Source organism: Diabrotica virgifera, chromosome 8 (genome assembly GCF_917563875.1).
Source record: "Diabrotica virgifera virgifera chromosome 8, PGI_DIABVI_V3a".
NCBI lineage: Eukaryota > Metazoa > Arthropoda > Insecta > Coleoptera > Chrysomelidae > Diabrotica > Diabrotica virgifera.
This window is the reverse complement of record NC_065450.1, coordinates 157,015,018-157,041,611: the sequence shown is the minus strand read 5'-3', so window position 1 is coordinate 157,041,611 and position 26,594 is coordinate 157,015,018. Positions and strand designations below refer to the sequence as shown.

Here is a 26,594-nt window from a genome sequence, read left to right as displayed (position 1 = left end):
CATTGAACTAAACGTTGCATTCAAGATACCAGAGAACATTGATGAAGCCGTCGCAATTCTAACAAAAGGAATTCAAACAGCAGCCTGGCACGCAACTCCCAATGTTGCCGATAATAAATTCAAAGGTTCAAATCCAATTATTGTAAAAGAAAAAAACATAGAGAAACGAAGACTTCGTAAAAAGTGGCTAAACCATAGAACTGAAATCAATAAAAGGAATTATAACAGAGCATCATCTGAATTAAAAAGACTACTATACACAATAAGAAATTAGAACGTACAAGAACACCTCGAAAAACTAACACCTGCTGAAGCAACAGATTATTCTCTATGGCTTGCTACACGGAAAATGAAAAGACCAATACATCAAATACCTCTGCTTAGAGACTCTGTGGGAATATGGGCCAGAAGTAATAATGAAAACGCAAAGGCATTTGCAGAACACCTAAGCAACGTCTTTAAACCTTACATCTTCAACCAAAACGACGAAGATAATAATGAAACCTTAAATTTTCTTGATATACCTTTTTAAATGGATCTCCCAATCAAAAAATTTAAACCTAAAAAATTCGAATGGCCATCATGAATGAAATCAATCTAAAAAAGACTCCTGGATATAACCCCGTCACTGGAAAAATCCTGCAAAACCTAACTAAGAAAACAATCATGGCAATAACACATTGTATATTTAATGCAATATTTACGTATGCACATTTTCCCAATCAGTGGAAAGTAGCAGAGATCATAATGTTAAAAAACCAGGAAAAGACCCCAAAGAATTGAACTCATATAGACCCATTAGTCTCTTACTTATATTATCAAAGCTATTTAAAAAAAATTCTACGTCGATTATAACTAATAATAGAAGAAACAAGATTAATTCCACAACACCAATTTGGTTTTCGTAGCAAACATGGAACAATAGAACAAATACATCGTACAGTCATATCAAACAAATCAGCAATGATCTAGAAAACAGGAGGTACTGTAGTGCAGCTTTTCTAGATATCAGCCAAGCATTCGACAAAGTGTGGCATACAGGACTTGCCTGGAAAAGTAAAAGAGTATATGTGAAAAAAGTGAGTTTTGAGATAAATGACTTTTTGTTCTTTTATTGTGCCGTTTTGTCATTTATAAAGTTAGACACGTGAAATTTGGAATATAAAAAAAGTATCTTATTTTAATATATATTACAACAGCAAATAGGTATAGTTTTTTCAAATGTGCTTGTAAAATGACATATACTGTTTTACCATTTTTCTAGTATACCCAAAGAGTATATAAAAGACTTTATACGTATATACCGTCGGGGGAGATAAAAATTCCCATTGGTCATACTATGGTAAAAGAGTATATGAAATGTTTATACTATTTTACCATTGGAATTGGGACACCGTTTTTATGAAATATGTTACCGTAAAACAGCATATTCCACATATATCCTGTTTTACCAGTAGAGTTTCAAAAAATAGATATAACATAATGCCAGGGACAACAAGTGTATGACGATGTATACTATTCTGCTTTTGTAGAGTTTGTCGAATATACTGTTTTACCATAGCAGAGACGCAAGTACACGTACTCATATACTGTTTTACCAGTGTCACATTTTGAAAACTAAATGAGATAGAAATAAACTAAAAATTGCATAAGAAAGAGCGGAAAAAATAACCCAGTTTAGGCGGCAAATTCAAAAATCGATTTTTTTCACATATACTGTCTTACCTTGGCAGGCAAGAGGACTCCTCCATAAGCTGAAGAAAAATCTTCCTTATCAATATTATTTAATAATAAAATCGTATCTGACAGATCGCCTTTTATTAGTAAAATAAAAAGATGGTCGCTCAGAACTATTTAAAATAAAATCCGGTTTCCCACAAGGTAGTTTACTCGGTCCCTTATAATACCTGTTATTTACTGCTGACCTACCTACAACTAGATTGACAACAGTCGCAACATTTCCAGATGACACAGGTATTATCGCATCTCACACAGACCACCAAAGAGCTTCGCGTAACTTACAAGCCCACTTAAATAAAATAGAAAATTGGTTACAAAAATGGAAATTAAAAGCTAATATAACAAAAATGACCCATATGACATTTACAATGCGCAGAGAGAGCTGTCCACCAGTATACATAAACAACAAACAATTGGTACAAGTAGATACAACCAAACACCTAGGCATACATTTAGACAAAAGAATGACATGAAGAAAACACCTATTTACCAAAAGAAAGCAACTTGGACTCGAACTTCAACAAATGTACTGGATCCTGGGCAGACATTCAAGACTGTCAATTGAAAATAGATTAGTGGTATACAAAGCCATACTTAAACCCATATGGACCTACGGCATACAGTTATATGGCTCAGCCAGCAACTCTAACTTGAAAATCATACAACTTTTTCAAAATAAGGCATTAAGAACCATAGTAAACGCTCCATGGTATGTCCCCAACGCAATAATAGAGAGAGAGCTCCCAGCATCAAAGAAGAAATCAGCAAATACAGTGAAAAGTATGAAGAAAGACTTAGTGCGCATCCAAATGATTTCGCGAGTGAATTATTAAACACGGAGGGTGAAGTTCGCAGACTTAAGCGTTATAAACCAACTGACTTACCAAATAGATTTTAGAAAAATTAGAACTATTTTAAGTGATAATTTATTTTATTAGTAGTAATATCCATACATTAGTTGACAATTTAGAAAGGAAAGTAGTCCAGGAACCGAAGCATTTCACCTCGCAATTTTTACAGAATGGATCGATTTGCTTGAAAATTTAAGAATAAGTAGTAGATAGTTCAAGGATCAAAATCTATATGATGCCGAAAGGCGCTTTTACCATGGGTCGGTTGCCACCCCATCTTAGGAGTGGAAATTTTTTATTATATTTTGACTGCGAAAGTTGATAAAAACATTCATTCTAAGCAAAAAATGTTCTATACTTTTTTTTGATAAAATTAATACTTTTCGATTTATTCGCTATCGAAAATGTTAGTTTTATATAGAAAAAATCAATATTTTTCGATATATACTCATTTACCATTCACTCAATTTTTACCGTAGAAAAAATTTTTTCAAACCAAGTTCTTGGGAATAAATAACCAACAATTTCATATAAAAACATTTTTTCATATATCTGATGCTAATCTTTATATTTTCAAGAAAATGGCATTTTTTACCAAACTACAAAAAGTCGTTATTCGCTTTTAACTCTAGTTTTTTAAAAACTAATCACTCTGGGCCAGTCAAACTTTTAAAATCTATTAATAATACATAAATAAAGAAGAATTAATAAGGCCAATGACTAAAAGCAAAGCTACCTTACATTATTATGGTTCCAATTGGATTTCTTTTTTTTTTCAAAAAAAATATATTGATTTTTTAACCGTAGCCTTTAAATTTTTATCTTAGAAAGTTTCTTAAAAAATAATTTTGTAGGTTTTTACTAGATCTATAAGAGTGTTAATACCAAATCATTTTAAAATACTCAGTCGCAAAAAGTGGTGACTTTGAAAAGGTTGGTAAAGGTGATTTTTGCATGTTATTACAAGTTTTAATTGTCAATAGCTCACTCAATTTCTAACGAAGAGAAAATTTTTGCAAACCATCTTCTTGGAAATTAAATAAGCTACAATTTAATACTTAAATATTTTTTTGTATCTTTGATGATAATCTTTCTATTCTGAATAAAAGGGAATTTTTTACCAAACTTCAAAAATTCGATATTTGATTTTGACTCCATTTTTTTTAAAACTAATCATTCTAAACTAGTTAAACTTCTAGAACCTATTAATAATACATAAGTAAAAAAGACGAAATAAGGCCAATGAATAATTTTAATCAGGGTGGTGATTAGGGGTTTGCTTTCGATCACTTTTTCGCTAAAAAATATAGGGTCTGACATTCTTTTCATTATTAGCCACCTGATTTTTGAGCTAAAGACTTTTTTTATTTCTGAAGATAGATATTTTTAAATACTTCAAATTAGTTTAAACAAGTGATCCTCGAAAAATGTATAGTTTTCCCGTCTTTTGACTTTGAAACTACAATATTTAGCATTTGCCGAAGAAGACCTAACATATAATAAAGTATAGCTCGATTACTATTGGTCTTAAAGAAAATTTAAAAAAACGGTTTTGTTGATTTTTTTAAAAGGTACATTTTTGTTAAGCAAAGTTGTTTTGATAAAGCAAAAACTTTTTGAGTTATTTGCAGAAAACTGATTAAAAACATTAATTTTTTTAATATAAAACTAACACTTTCGATAGCGAATAAATAGAAAACTATTAATTTTATCAAAAAAATATATAGAACATTTTTTGCTTAGAATGAATGTTTTTACCAACTTTTGCGGTTAAAATATAATAAAAAATTTCCACCCCCGACATGGGGTGGCAACCACCCCCATGGTAAAAGCGCCTTTTGGCATCATATAGATTTTGATCCTTGGACTATCCACTACTTATTCTCAAATTTTCAAGCAAATCGATCCATTCTGTAAAGATTGCGAGGTTTTGTCCTATTTTAAGCTTCATTACTTGGACTAAAGTTTTCATTGGAATTCTTACCTACATGTCATAACCTAAGAAAGTCATAACTTTAACTGATTTTTCCTAACGGAACAGATTGTTAAATAAAATGGAGTAATAAAAAAATTATTAAAGATGCAGGCAGAGAATACACCAGGATATATGTATTCTCTGTGGTCCAAGTATTTTGTTGTTATAGCTCATTAAAATTGTAGGCGTTTAATAGTAACAATATAGGTAATATTAAAAAAAATAACTTTTCCTCTTTTCTCGATTGAGTATTCGTTTTTGTTGTACAGTATATAAATTATTACAATCACTGAATACATATTTAATAAAAATATTATCATATTATTTAGTAGGGATGGGAAAAACCTACCGGTTTAAACCTAAAACCGGTTTTTTTACTTCGCAATAACCGGTTTTACCGGTTGTTTTTTTGTCCCGGTTATAACCGGTTTTTTCTTTTTAAAGTAAAAACCGGTTATTAGGTTTTTACGGTGATTAGGATTAGGTTAGGTATTATTTCGGATCCCAATCATAATTATTATTCTCAAGTAATTATTCCAAACAAAACCATAATTCAAAATTTATTTTATTTTATAAAATACAGAAGCAAACTGAAAGTGCAATCTGACATCACCCAGAAACAATAATTATTAAGTTTTATTATAATATTTCCTTGAAAAGGTATTTGTAATCATAACATTTACATAAGAAGTGTCTGGTTGAATTAGATGCAAACATCATCTATGTTTCACACTTAACTCTTGGCATTGAAAGTGGATGAATGACTTTTTCTGATTACCAAAAATAATGCTCTGACTATGAATATCGAATTACTGATTACGAATACGAATCCAAGAATTTCGCTACGTTTTCAAAACGATACACTCATACAGGAAGTATTAAATGAGGTAAAATGTACCTATTCTACAAATATACAAACGTGTTAAAAGTAATACATGTTCTTTCGATAGTACTAATTTTGATCATATTGATATCGCGAATGGAGTATCGCAAACTAAAGTGTATTGTAAATGTAACTTTGTAACCTATTAGATTAAAAAAACCGAAAACCGGTTTTTCCAAAAACCGGTTTTTTTTGGCCGGTTATAACCGCCAGGTTAAACCGTAAGCAAAAAAAACCGGTATAACCGAAAACCGGTGTTTTGTCAAAAACCGCCATCCCTATTATTTAGCTGAATTAATAATTTAAGCAACTATTATACAAGTAACAGTTATCTAAGAACATTCAAACGCCATCTCTTTAAAGTTCATGATGGCATTGTCAAGTAATGTTTACATATCCATACCAATGAGAATTTTACTACACGAAATTAGCCGTGTAAAGACAGAAAAAGTAGGGATAGCCGTAAAATATTTGCGCCTACACTCTTAAATTAATTAATATATCGAGACACATAAATCGTGTGTGCAATTCAATCACTAGAGATATCGAATAAACAGATGGAAAGCTAAACGAAAATTTACATCAAGTTAAAATATTCATTTAATACGTTAAATACATATATTTTTCTAAAAAGTTCGTAAAACTTTGACAAAAGGCTTTTAAAATAAATATGAAATGAAAATAAAAGTAAAATTCAGAAAACGGTGATTTTATTAAAATGCTTTTAAAAAAGTTGGATATAAAAATTATATAATATAAAACATCCAGTGCGTTTGCGAAAATCGGCATGTCTATGGTTGATGATATAGGTACGTTAAAAATTTAATTGAGACGTAATTTCCTTAATTATTTTTCAATGAAGCGTGTATTTTATTGAAACATACACATTCTTATTTATTTCGTTTTATTGAAAGAATATTTTTGTTAACAGCGATGTTTGAAAGTCAAAATCGGAGAAGAATAATAGGTACGTGTCAAGTCTTTATATTGTTAAACGTGACATTTTAAAATTTTCTGATTTTAAAGAAAGAAGTATATATATATATATATATATATATATATATATATATATATATATATACGTCTTCATATCAAGGCGAGATCCGACTAAATCGAGGACAACCCGAGATCCACCAATAGGAAATTAATTATTGGAGTATATTGTTCATAAGTATCTTTATAATTAACATATTAATCATGGCACACTTAGAGGGGAAAAGATTTTTGTACTTAAATTTTTCTGATAAATTTACAGCGAAACGAGATCCGTCGCTGAAAATGAAGGGGGAGGACTTATATACGAAATTTTAGATATTTACCGTTCAACGCGAGATCTCACACTGATGCCAGCTCTAAAGAGTATTAGTCGAGCGGTTGGAGCTCGTGTTGTATTGTATATTTCCCACAATATAAAGATATATAATGGGCGTAACTTTTAAGTATCGCTTCTTTTGTGTCTTTAAAGTCTACGATTGACCTTTCAGAAAGTCCCTTAGTTTTATTACATACATAAGGGTGTGAAAATAGAAAAAGAATGCTTGACAAATAATAACCATTTAATAATGATAATTATTTGCAATACAATATTTTAAAACTGTACATTAATATTCTTAAAAAACACTTACTACGAAACCAAAATGTAATTATTATATTCTTAAATAATACAAATTGTTACAAAATAATTATTTAAATGATTGCTTGTTTTAAAAATACATTACAAGAAAGTAAAATTTTTTATAAATATTATTAAAGTTTAAAAAATAAAATAACTCAATATGTAATTATTATTTGATAGTTAAAAAATGATTTTAAGTAAAATGATTTAAAAGATAAAAAGAAACACACATAATTTTCAGGGTCAACTCCTAATTGCATGAAAATTTGGATTTAGATTCTACCCATCCCCCACTTCAAAGTTGAATTTGTGCCGTTGATTGCTTTTACTTGGAGGGTGAAAAAATATACGTTTAAAATAAGTCCGGAAACAGATCTGACTAAGTTTAAGCAACTTTTGTTCTATAGAGTTTTTTTAACTTAGGTACTAGGTTAATTTAGTAGTAGGTACTAGAGTCACTTGCGACTAAAAATATTTACTTTTCAACAAAAAAAAACACGTTTTTCGGCGGTTTTTCGCAAATACTCAAAAAGTAAGTATTATATCGAAAAAATATTCTTGGAAAAAATGTAGTATATAAAAAAAACGAAAAATGGTATATTCTTAGTCTATAGAACCAGTAAAAGTAAATTTGTAGCTCATAAAAAAGACGATCTTATCCTTCAAATTCCAAATCAAATATTTTAACGTGATACATACTATCAAAAAATGAAGCTCTTTTCGGGGAAAACCCATTAAAATTTTTTTAAAGTGTTAACAAAAAGCTTTATTTTATTTTATAAAAGTTATATACGGGTAGGAGAGACAACGTAACGAATTTTCGAACGTTTAAACAGACGACATCCCAGATTTACCAATTTCTGGACAATTGATCCAAAGGCTGGATTCTAACAACGAAACAGTTAAAAATTTTCACGTTTTCAATGAGAGTTAGAATGAAAAAACATTAGTGACCTGGAGTATGATGGTTTGGATAATTTGGCTGGTTATATCTGCCATAAATTGAAGGACTCCAGTATTCAATCCGAAGATGTTTTAACGTACACGTGGGTTGATCATTTGAGTAAGTGTGGTTTATGTAAACCATCAGACACTCTCTTGTCATATATTAAGTAACTGGAGACAATTTTTCCTTCCACATGAATGGTGATTCCATTTTGGTAACTAAAAATTATTTAGAAAACCTTATGTCCAAAAGTGTAACTGTAGACTGTTCTAACAAAGCGAACAAGTTATTTTTTGGTCTCGGATGTACTTCCGAATTAAAGAATTAAACAAGTCTCTTAACAACCTGACATTGCGTAAAAGAAAAATTATGAAAACTGCTACATAGTTGCTGTATGTACGTCTATTTCACATGCACAAAATTTAAATAAAGTGCATGGCATGAAAACTGTAAAACTTATTTTTGTCTTTTCCAAGCCTCTTACTTAAATCTGATGAAATACATTATTTAAAAAGTAAAAAATTTTGTTTTTTTATCAATCCATTAAATTTATGGTTTTATTTTGGGGCTTTTCTTCCCCTTGGTAAAAATTATATTTACTAATGTGTAGGCCACTAATCAATTTTTGCCAACTAACGAAATATAATAATTTTAGTAGATATCGATTATATAAATATTTTTATTTTCCGGATACCAATATAATCAAGAAACTGGAAACTTTACAAATAACTGAAAATCAATTTAAATAAAAGTAAATAGTTTAATAATTTTCCTCTAAACTATAAAAATCACTTAGTTTCTTTTAGTCCTAATTCATTCATTTGTACTATTCTCAAATTTCATTCGCGTTCGTATTACGAACGCATAGACGGGACTATGCTTTACTCTGTTGTTAACGTCATGAGCCAGTCGGACGAGCTTACGTAACTAGAATATCAGGGTGTGCATATTTCCGGGTCCCGGTGAATTCGTATCTATTTTAATACCCACCCTAATTACAGACCAACTGGCAACTCTGGTGCGCAGGTAATTTTTAAATAACGCATTAAGTACCGGTGAATTGGTAACTTTCATTTTTTAAGTATTGTTGATAATCTAATATCGGTATTCCAGGTATTTAGCGCTGCACTCCTAGAAAATGGAAAAAATGTCACAGGAAGTGAAACCGATGATGAAACGAAAAGCAAAAGAGAAAACTTGGATGATTGTTTTAATAGAAGTAAAATTAAAAAACGGTCACCAAGCAAAGCAGGCAACGAAAACAAGGAAGACATGGAAAATGTTATGATTACAATAATGAAAGAGCTAATGAATAAAAACGATGAAATGCTTCAGGAAATAAAACCAATAAGGAAAGAATAACAAAAAACCAATAAAGAGTTAATGGGTGTAAAAGCAGAGAAACAAAAACTAAAAAGAGAAGTAAAACAGCTACATGAATGAATGGAGCAACTGGAGAAATTTAGCAAAAAGAAAAGCTTGATCGTAACTGGGTTGAAAGTAGAAACAAATGATTATAAGAAATTAAAAGAAGAAATGGAAAATTTCAGAGCCCAAGAGTTGTAAATACAAATAAAACTAAGAAGTGCAAAAAAAATAGGAGAAACAGTATGCGCAATAGAAACAGAAGCCCTCACGGATAAAATGGAAATCCTAAACAAGAAACGTAAACTAAAACAGCATAAAGATCGTATCTATATAAACAACGATTGGACATCGAAAGAAAAAGAAATACAAAAGGAAATAACTAAAATAGCAAAGGACGAAAGAAGCAAAGGTAAGCAAACGAAAATCGGCTACAAGAAATTAATAGTGAATGGCAAAATCTAGATATGGGACGAAGAGAGAGAACAGCTGATAGAAAATTCAAAAAACTAATAAACGAAGAACAGCGGCTGAAATATGATATTGACATGGCAAAAAAAGACTCGGAAATGCAAACGGTTAACGAAAACAAAATAACGCACACAAAATAAAGAAAGAATCTCAATAAGAAGAAAAGAACAAAACCCATTAGAATGGGCTCTTGGAATATTAGAACCATGCTGGCAGCAGGTAAGATGCAAGAAATAGCTCTTGAAATGAAAAAATACCAACTAGAAATCCTAGCCGTACAGGAAATACGATGGAGGAAAGAAGGAAAAATTGAGAAGAAAAACTTTAGCATGTATTACTCGGGAGAAAACAAATAGGGAACGAATGGTACGGCATTTATGGTGAACAAAAAAATGAGGGAAAAACTGATACAATTCAAAGCAGTTAATGAAAGGATATCTTACATAAGAAAATAAACAAGCCCACATCTCGATAGTCAATTGCTATGCACCCACAGAAGAAGCAAACCAAGAAGATAAAACAGAATTCTAAGACATCTTGGAAGAAACCTGTGAAAATATTCCGAGGAATGACATATTAATAATATTGGGTGATTTCAATGCAAAGATCGGAAAGGAGGACTATAATCGTAATGTAGCTGGCAAAGAAACCATTCATGAAACTACGAATGATAATGGAGGAGAAATCTGCAACCTAGCAGCAGCAACAAATACATATATAGTTAGTACTGGGCACAAACATAAAAAAGAAAACAAAATAACATGGATGATACCAGGAAGAATGGATGGAAACCAAATAAATCATACTCTAATTTCGAAAAAGTGGACACAAATAGTACAAGACGTAAGGTCATATAGAGGGGCAAATGGAGGCACTGACCACATATTGTTGATAGCAAAACTTAAGATGAAAATAATCAAAGCAAATAATCATAAGGAAGGAAAAAGGAGGAAATGGAATATAGCCAATCTGAAAACGCAAGAAACAAAGCAACAATATACAGAACAACTGGAACAGAAATTGGGTCAGTACGAGCACATAGAAATAGAAGGAGAATGGAAAAACATAAAGAACAGCATAATAGAGACAGCAGAACAAATAATAGGATTCCAAAAAAACAAAGAATCGAAAGAATGGTTTGATGAGGAATGTCACCAAAAAAGTCAACTGAAGCACCTCGCAAGAAACAAATGGCTACAAAGTGCCGAACAGGAACAACTGGACCAATATAGAAAAGAAAAACAAGAAGCATTGAAACTCTATAGAATAAAGAAGAACACATGGATCTCTGAACAAATGCAAGAATTAGAAACGAATAATAAAGACAACAAGAAATTGTTCGAATAGATAAAACAACAACACAGTACCAAAAAATCTGTCACAAAAATAAACAAAAAAGATTGGGAAAAACATTTCACGGACCTATACAAAAACGACAATAAGGCATATTCAGAGGATGAGGATATAAGAGATAACAGAGATGAAGAGGAAGTCGCACCTACTTATTAGGAATTCATGGAGGTATTAAAACAACTAAAAGTAAACAAAACGCCAGGGCCAGATGAAATCAACAACGAACTGATCATCAACGGCGGAGAGGAGCTCACGAAGCGAATGCACAAGTTAATGGTTACAATTTGGAAGGACGAAAGCATGCCAATAGAATGGAAAAACGGACACATCGCAAAAATCTTTAAGAAAGGAGATCCAACTAAGTGCTGCAACTACAGACCAATTATGCTACTAAATACAACGTATAAGATATTGACCACAATTATAAGAAACCGACTAAATCAATACACAGAAAAAATTATAGGACCATATCAACAGGGTTTTAGAACAATAGATCAAAGGAAGATCAACAATAGATGCAATACACGTACTGACACAAACAATTGAAAAAAGCTATGAACATGACATAGAATTACACATACTATTCATCGAATTCCAACAGGCCTTCAACAGCATATACAGACAACAATTATTAAAAGAAATGAAAAAAATGGAGATACCGGCAAAATTAATAAGACTAACTAGAATGAAAATAAAAGACTCAACAGCAAAAGTTAAAACAAATGAGGGCGATATAAATGACATCAAAATAGAACTTGAAGTAAGACAAGGAGACAGTCTGTCAACGACAAACGACACTATTTAATATCGCTCTAGAAGGAGTAATTAGGGACACAGGGCTGAAAAAGACAATTATTCAAAGCTCAACACAGATCATAGGATATGCAGATGAACTGGGACTGGTAGCACGAGATAAAAAAAGACTAGAAGAGGCACTTTTAACCCTGGTAAGAGAAGCAAAGACGAGAGGACTAATAATCAATCAGAATAAAACAAAATATCTTATAAGCACACGAGACAATGTAAACAGAATAGCAGAAATAAAGATAGGTGAAAATACATTCCAGAGAGTAGATTGCTTCAAATACCTGGGGGTGATGGTGGACGGCAAAAACGGAATGAGTATAGAGATAAACGACAGAATTAAAGCAGGTAATAGAGTATATTGGAAATATCACCAACTACTCAAGGACAAAAATCTGAGCAAAAAAAACAAAATCAAAAATATACACAGCAGCAATCAGATCAGTGATAGCCTATGGAGCAGAAGTAATGTGCCTTACGAAAAAAGACGAAGAAAAGTTAAAAATAATTGAGAGAAAAATTATAAGGATACATGGCCCAGTAAAGACAGAAACAGGGGAATATTGAAAGCTGATGAACCATGAAATAATAAATATAAATAAAGGAGAAGATATAGTAAAATTCATTAAAGCACAAAGCCTCAGATGGTTTGGGCACACACAAAGAAGAGGGGTAGAAGAACTGATCAGGAAGATAATGAACTGGAAACCAGTAAAAAATAGACCAAGAGGAAGACCAAAAATTAGATGGGAAGATCAACTGCTAGACGATATATCAAAGATGGAAATTGCAAACTGGAGAGAAAAGATTCAGGACCGGAGAGAGTGGAAGAAGATAGTAGAGAGGGCAAAAAAACATCACAACCTATGAACTAAGACCTAAAGGAAAAGCGGACTAATTTACCGCGTGAAATGGATTAAAAGAGCTCATATTTGAGCGAACTATACTCTAACAAGAGTGAACGGTCCATATAATAATTCCAGGTATGTACCTGTATAAATTACCCTCCTTGAAGTTGGTGTAAAAGGTATTCACCATTTATGTATTGTCTTTTGGAAGGATTACTAGAGAAAATCCAAATAAATTTTGAAAAAATGGCTGAAATCGCTGAAATTCTTGTAACAGATTCCGTAATGAGTGTACATGGGTGGTAAATGATTTTAAATTTCACTTAAAGAAAGTGCTAAAAAGTCTAAAACATTTATGGTACTGTTCTGCATCTGGTTTCCAGGCAAGCTGTTATGCCGACGGCTAGTTCTTTTAATATTTTGAGTAGTAACTATGTTGGTTATCAACAATTTGATGTCAAAAATGCACATTTTGCCATTTTTTGTCTACCAGTAAGAAGAAAAACATTCAAAACAAAAACCAGTAAGAAGAAAAACATTCAAAACAAAATTTAAGATAACCGCATTATAGAGCATGTAAAACAATTTAAACAAGGTTTTATAAATTTCGCTATACTTAATTGTTGCTTATAATACTATAAATTAAGTCAGTTTAACGTTAATATAACTTATGTAAAAAATACAACTTATATCTCGATATTACGTGAAATAGCTCAAAGAAATGAGTAAAAATACACGGTTTTTATGACACTCAGTGTAACTACGTAACAATTTTAGTTTTTATATGGACGGAATAACAAAATTTATGTAAATCTGACCAATTTTTTCTCAATTTAATTATTTATTGACAATTTAAATGAAAAATAGCCGATTTTAAGAATTTTCGTCTATAAGTTACAATGTTTTACCAAAAAACTGAAAAAAGAACCGATTAGTTTATTGAAATAGCCTTAAAATGAGTTGAAGTAAAATAGAATTGGAGCTTTGTTTATCAATAAACATTAACTATTCAAATTTATTTCTTACGTTTTAAGCTAACTACCTGAGGTACCCCTAAACCCTCAAAAAGTCATCAAAACGACGATTTTGAAGCTCTTCCGACTGGATTAAAGAAGCTGTTATCGATTCAAACAAAAGTTGTGTATTTTTAATTCTAAATTTCAACTATTTAATTAAAAATAAAGTGTTTCAGTTGAAAATTCAAAGTTGCTACACCCACCGCTTTCGCAGGCAGAATAAGAACCCTGCTATTGCATAAGTATATAGATTTTGAAAAACCATTCAAAAAGCATTCCAAAGTTTTTTCGATATGCCGTCTAGTTCTCGAGATATTTGACAATCGCCTTTCTGGACAGAGCCCTTAAATAATGTAAACATTCTTATTCAAGCTAGACATAAGCCGAGTGAGAGAGCTGACCGTGAAATTCGTTTGCGATGTTTCCAAATTTACCGGATCTCGGGTTGTCTGCAATATATATATTTACCATATACACGCGCGCTGCCCTCTACAGCGGATTTAGTGGAACCACTACAATATAAAATTCACCAAAAGGGGTGCAAAATGAGGTCCAGACAAAAATCGATTTCCTTGTACCCTAACCATTGTTACATCGAGATGTCACTATATACACGTGAATACAAGGTGAGATCCAAAATCGGATCTCGCCTTGCAAAACGGATCTCATCTTGTATAGCTTATGATACAAACGGATCTCGCCTTGATATGAAGACATATATATATATATATATATATATATATATATATATATATATATATATATATATATATATATATATATATATATGTTACGGGCAATAACGTAAATTCTGCCAATAACGTTAATAATCGGCAATATCGACAATGGCCTCTTGAATTAGTCATTGTCGACAATGGCCGGATATTAACGTTATTGACCATGACCATAGAAACTGGACATTGATGATAATTTTAAATTCTTGATAACATTTTCATCATTGCCCGGTCAATGTCAACAATGCACGGTATTAATCGGTCAATGAAATTTAGACTAAAAGATAGGTTATGTTTATTATTTGCTTCATTTCTGTGCTCGTGCTGAAATTACTGAAGTAGTAAATTTATGTAAAAAATGTTACAAAATGCCATATGGTTCACTATCTTGTCAAAATAAAAATGCTTAGCCTTCAAAAAGCTATCTTATATAAAAAACTAATAGGACACCATACCTAATTTTATTTATTTACCAACATTGACCATTTGCTTTTGGCCACTGTCGTTATTGGCCGGTTATTGATGAAAATTCTAATTTTAGGTTATTTTTTTACAACATTGCTCAATAGCTGATGTTATTTTCGTTAACGGTCGGGCATTGTCGCTAATAACCATGGGAATGGATATTCACGATAATGCCCGGCAGACAATGGCCAATTTACATCATTATCCGTAACATATCTATAAAATAATGAGCATTAACGTAAAGCAGAAATGAAATGAATTTCGACTCGATTCAAGTTCTCTGTTTAACCCAGGTATGACAATACCAAAAGGAACCGTTAGGAAAATATTCCAATTTACAGTTCAGAGAACCTGTATGAAACGAGTCTGTGTACTCTAATACAGAGTATGGCATTAGTAAAATAAGAAAATCTACGGTTTCGTTTTGATTTAAATCTGTCTCCCTCCATCCTCCGATAGTACTATTTCTAGGTCTATCTGTTGTCAAGGAGGCTCCGAAGGAAGACAAATTTACACCACGACCGTAGTTTCTCGATATAAATTAAAACTATTTATATCGCAGTATGGTTAGAACGCCCTCTAACGGGGAATAAGTGAAATAAATTTCGTCTCGGAGGATGAAGGGAGACAGATTTAAATCAAAACGAAACCGTAGATTTTCTTATTTTACTAATGCCATACTCTGTATTGGAGTACACAGACTCGTTTCATACAGGTTCTCTGAACTGTAAATTGAAATAACTTCCTAACGGTGTCTTTTGGTATTGTCATATATATATACACCGTTCTTAGGCGTCAACGCCCTTCGGTAGGGATCTATGGAGGAGTATCACCAAGCCGGAAGCCCTTATCCCTTCCCGTACCGCTCCTCCATAGGCCGATCAGACGCCAGTTTATTCCAGACCAAGCCGTAGACTCTATTGAGTTTTATACTACGGCGTTGGCCTTTTATAAATTTCATGACCTAGCTGAGGCTCGAACCAGCGACCGCAAATCGCAAATCCACTAAACTTGTCGATCGACTGAGCCCCAGCTAACTGGACCGTCAAGACCGAATATTGTCATACCTGGGATAAACAGAGAACTTGAATCGAGTCGAAATTCATTTCACTTATTCCCCGTTAGAGGGCGTTCTAACCATACTGCGATATAAATATTTTTAATTTATATCGAGAAGCTACGGTCGTGTTGGTGCAAATTTATCTTCCTCAGAGCCTCCTTGACAACAGGTAGATCTAGAAATAGTACTATTGGAGGATGAAGGTAGACAGATTTAAATCAAAACAAACCGTAGATTGTCGTATTTTACTAAAGCGGAAATCTTTAAATTTATAGGCCAAATGCATATAAGATTTTAAAATCAATCCTACGTTTTGTTCCCTTTTGTGATTGATTTGGCTGGCGAACATAAATAGTTTTAAATTCTGTTTAACTAATTATAATATGCTCTGGTAAATAAAAGAAAAACGGAGCGTGGCACTTGGAGAGTGCTTCCAGAGGTGATTACTTTCTATAGATTACTTATTATTACTATAATATGTGGGTTAATGAAATTGTATGCAATAAAAATATTTTTCTATGGATGCTATACAATGTGCAACTTCTCTCACTACTTACATACATTCAAAACAAACAGTTTCTCACGCAGTGAGAAAAGTCGGCCATTGCAGTGAGAAATATTGTTTCTAACGGGTTTTTCGCTGGATTTCCATATATATGGTCTCCGTTTCCTTGGTAACATGCACAATACAAACACAATTATTGTTGTTAAACAAAATATCTTGAAGCAAAACTTACCAGAAACTACCATTCAAAATTGTTCAAATATAAATGTTAATTATAATTTTAAATAAATATACTATATAAATATTAAGAATATTAAAATACCTACATATGCGTATATGTATCTTATTTCAATTTACGCATATAATATATCTAAAAGCACCTAAATGATTTAATTTTCGAGTTTGAACTCTTGACAAAAACGCATCCATAAAAAAAGTAAAGTGTACAACAGGTGAGAAAATGACATATTCCTCCCTCGCTTGATTTGCGGCACTTGCCTCGTGTCTCAGCTCGTACTTCTGCGCTCGTGAGGAACATGTCTGTTTTTTCACTTGTTGTACAATATATTATTTTCTACGACGATTTTATAACATGCTAATTATTCACTATTTTTGAATGGGCAATAACACCCATTACTTTACCCGTGAGTAATATTCAGTTCATTACTCACGGGTCATTAGTCACGGGTCATTAGTCACGGATTTAATTAATCAAGTGATGCATGCCTAGTGACATATGTGACAGATATTAAGGTCGAACGAAACTGTCATGAATGTTTAGCACTATTAATATATTGGTGTGTAACGTCAAATATTTGTTAATTTATTTTCAAATAACTATTTTATTCTATTTTATTTAATAATTCATTAATTTCTCAACTTCCATTGTTTTTACTGGTTTTCCTTAAAAATTAGTTGGTACGCTTACTTTCCTTTCTGAGGCAATTCTGTTTTCAGTTGTAATGGAAACATCTGATTCTATCCTAAGAAATTTTTTATGTTATATGCTTCACTGTCATTTCGATGACAGTGACACTTTCGATGACAAGACCACAACCTCTATGAAAGTCGCAGAATTATTTCTGATATTTAAAGAGATGTAGCCTGATAATACTTCATTTCTTTCGATTACGATCTCCTGGGGTAAGTACTGTATTTAACGGTTTGATTATATTCATAGTCAAGCTTATATTCATAGTTCTTTTAACCATTTTTGCATATTTTACCTCAACTCTCCAAAACCACGTGTCGATTTGTAATTTTATACTTTATTACTTATATTATTACGGATGTAGGAAATGTGTAAATTTAACTATTTAATATTGATAATAATTATATTTCATATAATTATTATCATATGCATATGCTAGTTTTTGGATATTTTTTGAAGAATGGCAAGGAAACTTTTCATTGCTTCTTGATGTCTAATACACAATATTTTATGTGCTCTACTTTTTGGGAATAAATCAAAAGAATCTTTCTTCTTTCGGGAGTCTCAAAACCCCAGTTGCTACCACAAGGCAGCAACTGAACAACATGATGCATCTCTAACAGACAACACCCTCCATCTGCAGCTGCGCTCTACCTAAAGGCGAACATCTAAGCCCAGGTCACAGTATAAAGAGGGACAGTAAAACCACTTCCATGTCGGCACTTTGATCTCAAGAAGTAATACCGGCAGTACGCAATTGGCAACTCACCAGTGGTAGATGCGGGTTTTCCCTGTTAAAACCCGTACGTTTCGAGAGTGGGGCAAAAGCGACTGGCAACATTGCGCGGTCGCCATGCGCGACAAAGGATTTTACTTCCAATTTTTCGGAGAGTGGTTCTACTGTCCCTCTTTATACTGTGCCCAGGTCGACAAATCAACAGCTGTACCATCCAACATCAAGAATTTACCGTCAAACACAAAATGCCATAAGTATTATACTTATCCATAAGTACATATAATAATATTATGGATTATAATAATCCAAATTGTTAGCTTTAGGCTAGATCTTGAATATATATCATTGAATCTAATACATCATATGCTTTAGATTTTTAATGAAAAATAAACTATCATAGCTAATTGAAATATTATTTTACCATAGTATTTCCATTTTCTGTGGTAGTTTATCGTTACAAGTTGAATATAAACTGCAAATAAAATGACTTAAATTTATTTTTCTACAACCGTGTTAAATATGCAATCTTTAGCACTCCATACGAGCGTTAAAAATTCTACTTTAAGGCACTAGTGCTTTAAAATAGTTTTAAAGCACTGCAGTTCGTATTGACCGTATAGGCAATTTGGATGTAATGTCAAAAAAATATAAAAATGGAATGACAGTCAAGTTCAAGTAAAAGTTTTTGTAGATATTGTCCTGTAATTACGTTTGTAGAAAAAATATTGTGTGATATGCGTGTTAAAAAGTACATTTTTAAGGCACTCATGTGAATTGCAGAACTCGCTATCGCTCATTTTGCAAACTTTCACATGCGTGCCTTAAACGTGTACTTTTAACACTTATATCATAAATAACTATTATTTAACACAATACTTATTGTGATTTATATCAATAATTAACTTTTTTAATACTTAAAAATTTTGAAAACGATTTTCAACTGTAAGAACGGGTCAGTATATTTTTTACGTTTAAATGTCATCATTTAAACATTTAAGATTGGGGCTATTAAAAGGTAAACATAAACAATGGGTAAACATAAACATTTAGGTGTATAAGCGTCAATATACAGTGTTTATCATAAACGTAAACATTTAGGATTCCAATTGCATTTAAATCCACAGTGAGATACAATTGAGTAATTAAATTCACTTTAATAATTTCACATCGTATCTATATTTTGGAGCAATATACAGTGATGAGCGCGCTAATAGTCGGCAAAATAACGCAAAAGATGGAAAACATAATACATTGGGAACTAAAAAGAGATGAAACTACACTTAAGAGAAAAATAATCGACTCACTTGCTGAATTGTACACGTTAGAAGTCTTGAATTCCCTAAACCTGTTGTCCGATTCGAGTGATTTTTTTAGTATGTTACAGGATTATTCTTTAAGAAAATCGATGTAATATTATTATTGCTAGACAGGTAAAGGTCATTTTATACCGGGTGTAACAATCATAGGGTGTCTTTTTATTATCCAACATAAGCAAATGAGTCAAAAAAGAAAATGTTGTTCTGAAGCTATTTTCTTGTGGCATTTTTATAATCAAGTATATTCAAATGGGAAATAAGCCACAATTTTACCTAAAAATGATTTTATTAACGTTTCGACGCCCAAGTCGGGTGTCGTTGTCAAAATACAAAATAATACTAAATAAATAAAAATGTTGTTGCTTAGTAAAAAATTCTTCTAATAATTTATTTAATCTGACTCATTTATATCGGCAATTCAGACACGTATTATACATTTTAAAGTAGACGACTTAAAAATGATATTGCCAATATTGATGAGTTGCGTTCCTGGGACGACTTTACTAAAAGATAGTTCATTCGATTACATGAAATCAATCCCAGCTCAAGAATATCCGCCACAAAAAATTATAGCATGTGATCCGTCTTTAAAAAGACAACCAAATGCAATGGTGGCACTGAAATTCTCGCGTTAGAGATTCCATAGTAAATCACGAGGGAAAACCAGGAAAAACCTCGTGATACTATCCCGACATCGTAAGTATTTGGGTTTACATTTAGTTTACTCTCAAAACTAATACCAAATTCTGACTTGATATTTTAAATTTTAAATATGTACTAACTCGATATGTTACTGATTTATTAATTGTGGTATTTTCTTTCTATTGACTTCCTCCTTTAATATGGGTAACCACATCCTACTGCATTCTACCGAGGTAGAACTATTTCTAAGATATAAATTTTTTACTAAGCAACAACATTTTTATTTATTTAGTATTATTTTGTATTTTGACAACGACACCCGACTTGGGCGTCGAAACGTTAATAAAATCATTTTTAGGTAAAATTGTGACTTATTTCCCATTTGAATATACTTGATTAAAAAAGAAAATGTTAATAAAGTCTAAACCTACAATTAAATTTTAATTTAAATATATTTTATATGCTAGAATATTCCACAGGGTGTTCCGAATTTTAAGAAAAAACACAGTATGATTGTTACACCCGGTATAAAATGACCTTTATCTGTATAGCAACAATAATATTACAACGATTTTCTTAAATAATAAGGCTATAACATACTAAAAAAATCACTCAAATCGGACAACAGGTTTAGGAAATTCCACGTGTACAATTATTCAGCAAGTGAGTCGATTATTTTGCTCTCAAGTGTAATAGAGGTGGAAATTATCGATTTAAACGTATAAATTAACATTACATTACATAGTTTCCCACATTTAGATGTATCGGAGGAGTATGAAAAATGTCACTGTGACAGGAGAATTTTAGGAAATACTCCTTTCAGAGACATCTAAAGGTAGGAAACTATGTAATGTAATATTAAATTTATACGTTTATATCGATAATTTTCAGCCCTACTAGTTTCATCTCTACTAGTTTTACAATGTATTATGTTTTCTATCTTTTGTGTTATTTTGCCGGTTACTAGCACGCTCATCACTGTATGTATAGTGCCTACGACGCAACATTAAAAATGCAAAATTTAGGTTATGTTACTTACTTCTGCTTTATTATGATAGAAGTTTAGTTTCCTCTTTGTGCTTATAATTCTTCTTAAACGAATAGAACCGAATACATAGGGCAGATTTCATTTCCTTAATAATAGTCCTTATGATATGTGCCAAAACTAATCCACAATTTCACCACTTCACGCACACAATCGTTTTTCGCATCTGGCGCCTATTTTACCACTAAGCCTATGAAGCACCTGCCGCAGGCCCGAGTTTTAATGGGGCCCGAATTTTAATGGGGCACGTAAATATCACTAAACAAATTTTTAGTGCAATATCAAAATAAATTTTCAAAATTCTTTTATTTCGTTCATATAAAATCGCGTTGAATCAATTAAGCGAAGATTCAAACAAAAAAATGATGACGTCAGTTGAAGCAAATGATTTTTGAAGAAAAATGAATACGTTAGATTTTATTCTTATGACGACGATTTGGAATTTGGAATAAAATCTTGGACCATCTAAAAGAAATCCAACCAGTAAAACTTACAGTAGTGTGTGAGATTTAAAATATTTTAAGGGTATAGGTGCAAAATGTCGCCTGTCAAAATTTTTAATGTGTTTTAAATATATTCATTTTTTTCGAATCCTAAAAACTAATAAGTATTTTTGAAAAATTCAAACGCAGAATGAGAGAATACGTTGTTACCGAGGACCCAAAGTCCCTGAAAACTTCTATGGTGTTTATTTTGATATGTTACAGGGGTGAAAAAACAAAGTAAAATTTAGTGTGACTTTTAATTTCAAATATCCCGTTCAAAAGGAACTTTTTGGTTATTCTAGGGGACTTTCAGCCCTCGGTAATAATGCAATCTTTCTTTCTGCGTTTAGATTTTTCAAAAATATTTATTAGTTTTCTCAGGATTTGAAAAAAGCGAATACATTTAATACACTCGGGGGTGTCATTCGATAGATTTTTGAAAAATATTAAACACACATTTTTCAGTTTTTCGATCTGATGTTAATTTCGTCCATTTCGTTTCATTTCGTTTATATTTAGGGGCCCGAAAATTGTGTAGTGCCTCATCATTCATTCATTGTGTACAGCAATGGCTTATTCAGCCGCGTACTATTGGTGAGTAACATTTATTTTCGTATATTTTAATTTTAATCGAGGGTAGTTGACAATAATAATTTCCCACTAATAAAAACAAAAATGGTCGTAGAAAAAGTATAGTAGTATACTCGCATGTAATGGCTATTATTCACTTCGGCTCGCAAACTTCATCATCGTGCGTCTGTTCGTTCATGCTCGTTGAATAATATACTCTTAGGGCCGGTTGTTCGAATGCTAATCAAAAATGATCATTATCAAATATTTAATTACTGTCACAACTGTCAATGTCAACTTTGATTGGGTTGCTAAAAACATAATTATTGCTTACAATTATGAAATTATTTAATCAATTATGTTAATAATTTTTATGTTAATTGATTAACTAATCTCATAATTATAATCAATTATGTTTTCAGCAACCCAACCAAAGTTGACATTGACAGTTGTGACAGTAATTAAATATTTGATAGTGATCATTGTTGATTAGCGTTCGAACAACCGGCCCTTATTCTGTTATGTACTGTTTGTTAGTAATACTAAAATAATTATAATATTATTAGTAGTGGTAGGGGAGCCCAAGCGGGGATTTCTGCAGTTACTCGAGCGCGTCAGATTATGGTATGGGGAGAAACCTTGTACCCTGTTAATGTACCCCTACCATATATGGGATCTGAATACCGGGGAGTTCGTTAAGGGGGCCCGGAAAAAAAATATATCCTTAGAAATACTCGAAATCGTTAGATTAAGATAAGGTAAGTTAGGTACAAGCAAAAGAGTGTATATTTCACAAATCTGACGGTTTGAGTGGGGCGTAAGGAAATGGGTGGGTCACAAAGTTTCACAAGAAAAAAGCGAATATTTCAGGAAATAAACGTCAGATCGAAAAACTAAAAAATACTTGTTCAATATTTTTTAAAAATCTATCGAATGATACCAACCACCACCCCACACGGACAGGGGTGAGGGGTAAATTTAAAATTTTAAATGGGAACCCCGCGATAATTCGCGAAATTAACACCAGATCGAAAAACTGCAAGATATACTTATTCAATATTTTTGAAAAATCTATTGAATGACACCAAACACGCCCCTTACGGAGGTGCGCTGGGGGGGTTACTATAAAATCTTAAATAGGATCTCCATTTTTCACTGCAGATTTGGATTTCTTACGTAAAAATAAGTAACTTTTATTCGAGACATTTTTTTGAATTATGAATAGATGGCGTAATAATCGAAGAAACGATTGTTGGAAATGGAAAATTGTATTAAATAATGGCAAGTCCCCACTTAAATGGAAAATTTTACTTAACTTTTTTGGTTTTAGGACCTACTCCTCACAACCCAATAGGTCCCCAAAGCGCTCGAGTGACTGCACATTTAGCATAATTTGCTCCCTTACCATAGGGATTAAGGTTAGAGTAAAATGTGTTATTGATCAATGATAAGATTGTAATGTGAATATACCTTTAGTAGTTATTTATAAAATAATAATTTAGTCTTTTTCCGACAATGTTTCTAAATTATCATTAAAAATAATCACTATACAAAGTTTGTTTTTACTGAATTTGCATAGTTTTTTTGTTCTAAAATATTACCTAGCTTTTTTTACTAATTTTGAACGAAATGGCATTTTGAAAGTACATACCTTGCCATGTTCCCATTACAACTGGTCGATTATCCAGACGTTGCCATAGAGTTCTAGGGGGCGGGTTACCAGATGCCAAACATTGTAGGAGAACATTATCCCATTCACTTACAATGTAAGTGTCGTGTTTGTTCGTAGAACCTGTAAACAAAATAAAAATACTGTCAGTCAATCGAATTTTACTATGTTTTATATTAGAAAGGATTCAGATACGTCAAAATAATTGTCAAAGTTAATTTAAATTTGGAAATCTCTCCGAAAAATATTAATTTTTGGCGGATTATTTGATTTATACCGTTCTAATTTAGTTTGTTTAGTTTTGTTAAACTTTTCCTTATTTAGTTTACATTTTGAAAGTGTTCATAAGTTAAACGTTACTTGAAAACTCCTCTATGGAGTCATCTAGTGGAGGCGAACCGCCTGATATTGAGAATTCGATGGATAGTAGCTGTGATTTACAAGATTTAAATGGATTTCTACCCAACCAGCCTCAAAATAAGATAAGTAGTAGTATTAATCTTAACAATATTAATGAAAAACAAAATACTTTAGTAAACTCAGATCAACCAGAAAAAACCAGGCCTGTTTATTTATACGAAAAAATTGATTTAGGACCTTTTTACATTTTCATTGAAAACTCCAGTTTAAATTTTACAGGAAAATTAAACGCTGTTAAAATAGGCGAGATCCTATTTACGTTACATCCAGAAATTGACAATTATATAAAAAAAATTGACTCAATCGGACGCAACCGAGTTAGGGTCTCATTTAAAAATTATAGTAGCGCAAATGCTTTAGTTACTTCCAAATTCCTTATTCAAAAAAATCTGACCGCATACATTCCAAAATTTCAATTGTTTAAACTAGGTGTAGTAAGGGATATAGATTCAGATATATCGGAAGAATATCTTAAAAATAGAATAAAGGAATTTGATCACCATTGCAAATTCTGGGTTGAGTATGTGAAACGAATAACAAGAAAAATAGTAGCAGATGACAAAGTAATATTTAATCCAACAAAATCAGTTATTGTGTCTTTTAAATGCCAGAATATACCAAAGTATGTAGTAATTAATCATGTCTTACACACTGTTGAAAAATACCAGCAAAAGGTAATTATCTGTTACCACTGCTATAGGTATGGGCACATGAGTAAGCAGTGTAAAAGTAATCCTCGCTGTTTTAAGTGTCATGAATCTCACCTTTCCGATTCTTGTTCTTTATCATCGTTTAACAAAAAATGTCTATCCTGTGAAGGTGAACACTTCACTAATGAATGGGAGATATGCCCAGAATTTGATCGCCAAAAGAAAATAAAACATTATATGTCTGAAAACAGCTTATCTTTTAAGGAAACAATTAAACTCTTTCCTAAGATAACTTATGCATCTATAGCAGCCAATAATTCCTCAATAAATTCTCATCAAACTCCAAATATGAATGCACCATCCTCTTCATATTCCTTTACTCAATTGTCCACGTCTCAAACATCTTCCAATCAGTTCGCTCTACCTTCAGTTTCAAATAGATATACAATAATAAAACCACCAAAATACAAACGACCTATCTCTTCCTCACCAGACCAAGTAACAATGGAACATCAAAAAATAATAAAGTTAAACCCCATGTCCAACAGACCTGGTGGTATTATCACCTCTTCTTCGTATCAATCTACATTTAATCCAGAACAAGGATCTAAAATACATGAACCATCAAAAGAATTAACAGAATTAATATCAAATATAGTTACAAGTATTATCTCTAATATAAATCACAAAAATTTTGAAATTCCAGAAAAATCAGTTCTAGTAAATTCAATTCAATCAGTTTTAAGTTCTCTCTTATATAATAATGAATAGATTGGTAATTTGTCAATGGAATTGTAGATCGGCTAACTCTAATAGAGAAAACCTTATCCACCTATTAGAAGACCAGAAAGTTGATATCGCATTATTGTCAGAAACTAGATTTAAACCAGAAAAGTATATATATTATAACTTTCACGGGTACAATATTGTCAGAGACGACCGCTTTTCAGTAACTGTTGGCGGTGGCTCAGCAATTTTAATAAATTCAAACCTATATTACGAGGAAGTCACCATGAAAGTAGATTTAATAAACGTCAATAAAGTAGCAATAAAAATAAAGTTTAAGTCATATACAGTCACATTTATATCTATGTATGTTCCCCCAGGAACCAAGTTATTGTTACAACAATGGAACAATTTCATAACATCTATAGAAAGACCATTTATAATAGGAGGTGACCTTAATGCTCACCACATTGCCTGGGGCCTAGACAACCAAACAGATATGAAAGGTAAAATCTTGATGGACTGTATAGACGATAATAATTTAATATTCAAAAATGATGGCTCTCCTACTTTCTTTAGGAACTTCTCGAAATCGGCAATAGACCTGACCATTTGTACTCCTGACTTAAACCACCTGATCACTTGGAAAACACTTCAAGACCTATTTGGTTCAGACCATACACCTATAAGAGTAGAGTTAGAGGATCAACCAACTCATACATATAATCCATATTCACAAAAGTGGAATTTAAAGAATGCCGACTGGAAATTAT

The 26,594-nt window shown here is 31.9% G+C and overlaps 1 protein-coding gene across 1 annotated transcript in view; it reads right to left on the bottom strand.

Moving 5' to 3' along the window:
• The window catches only part of LOC126890298 (collagen alpha-1(X) chain-like), a 342,832-nt gene that overhangs the window by 90,180 nt on the left and 226,058 nt on the right, over positions 1-26,594 (bottom strand). Inside the window, exon 7 of the mRNA XM_050659156.1 lies at positions 24,008-24,148. Within this exon, the coding sequence (XP_050515113.1) occupies positions 24,008-24,148 (141 nt within the window). The remainder of the gene's footprint in view (positions 1-24,007; positions 24,149-26,594) is intronic.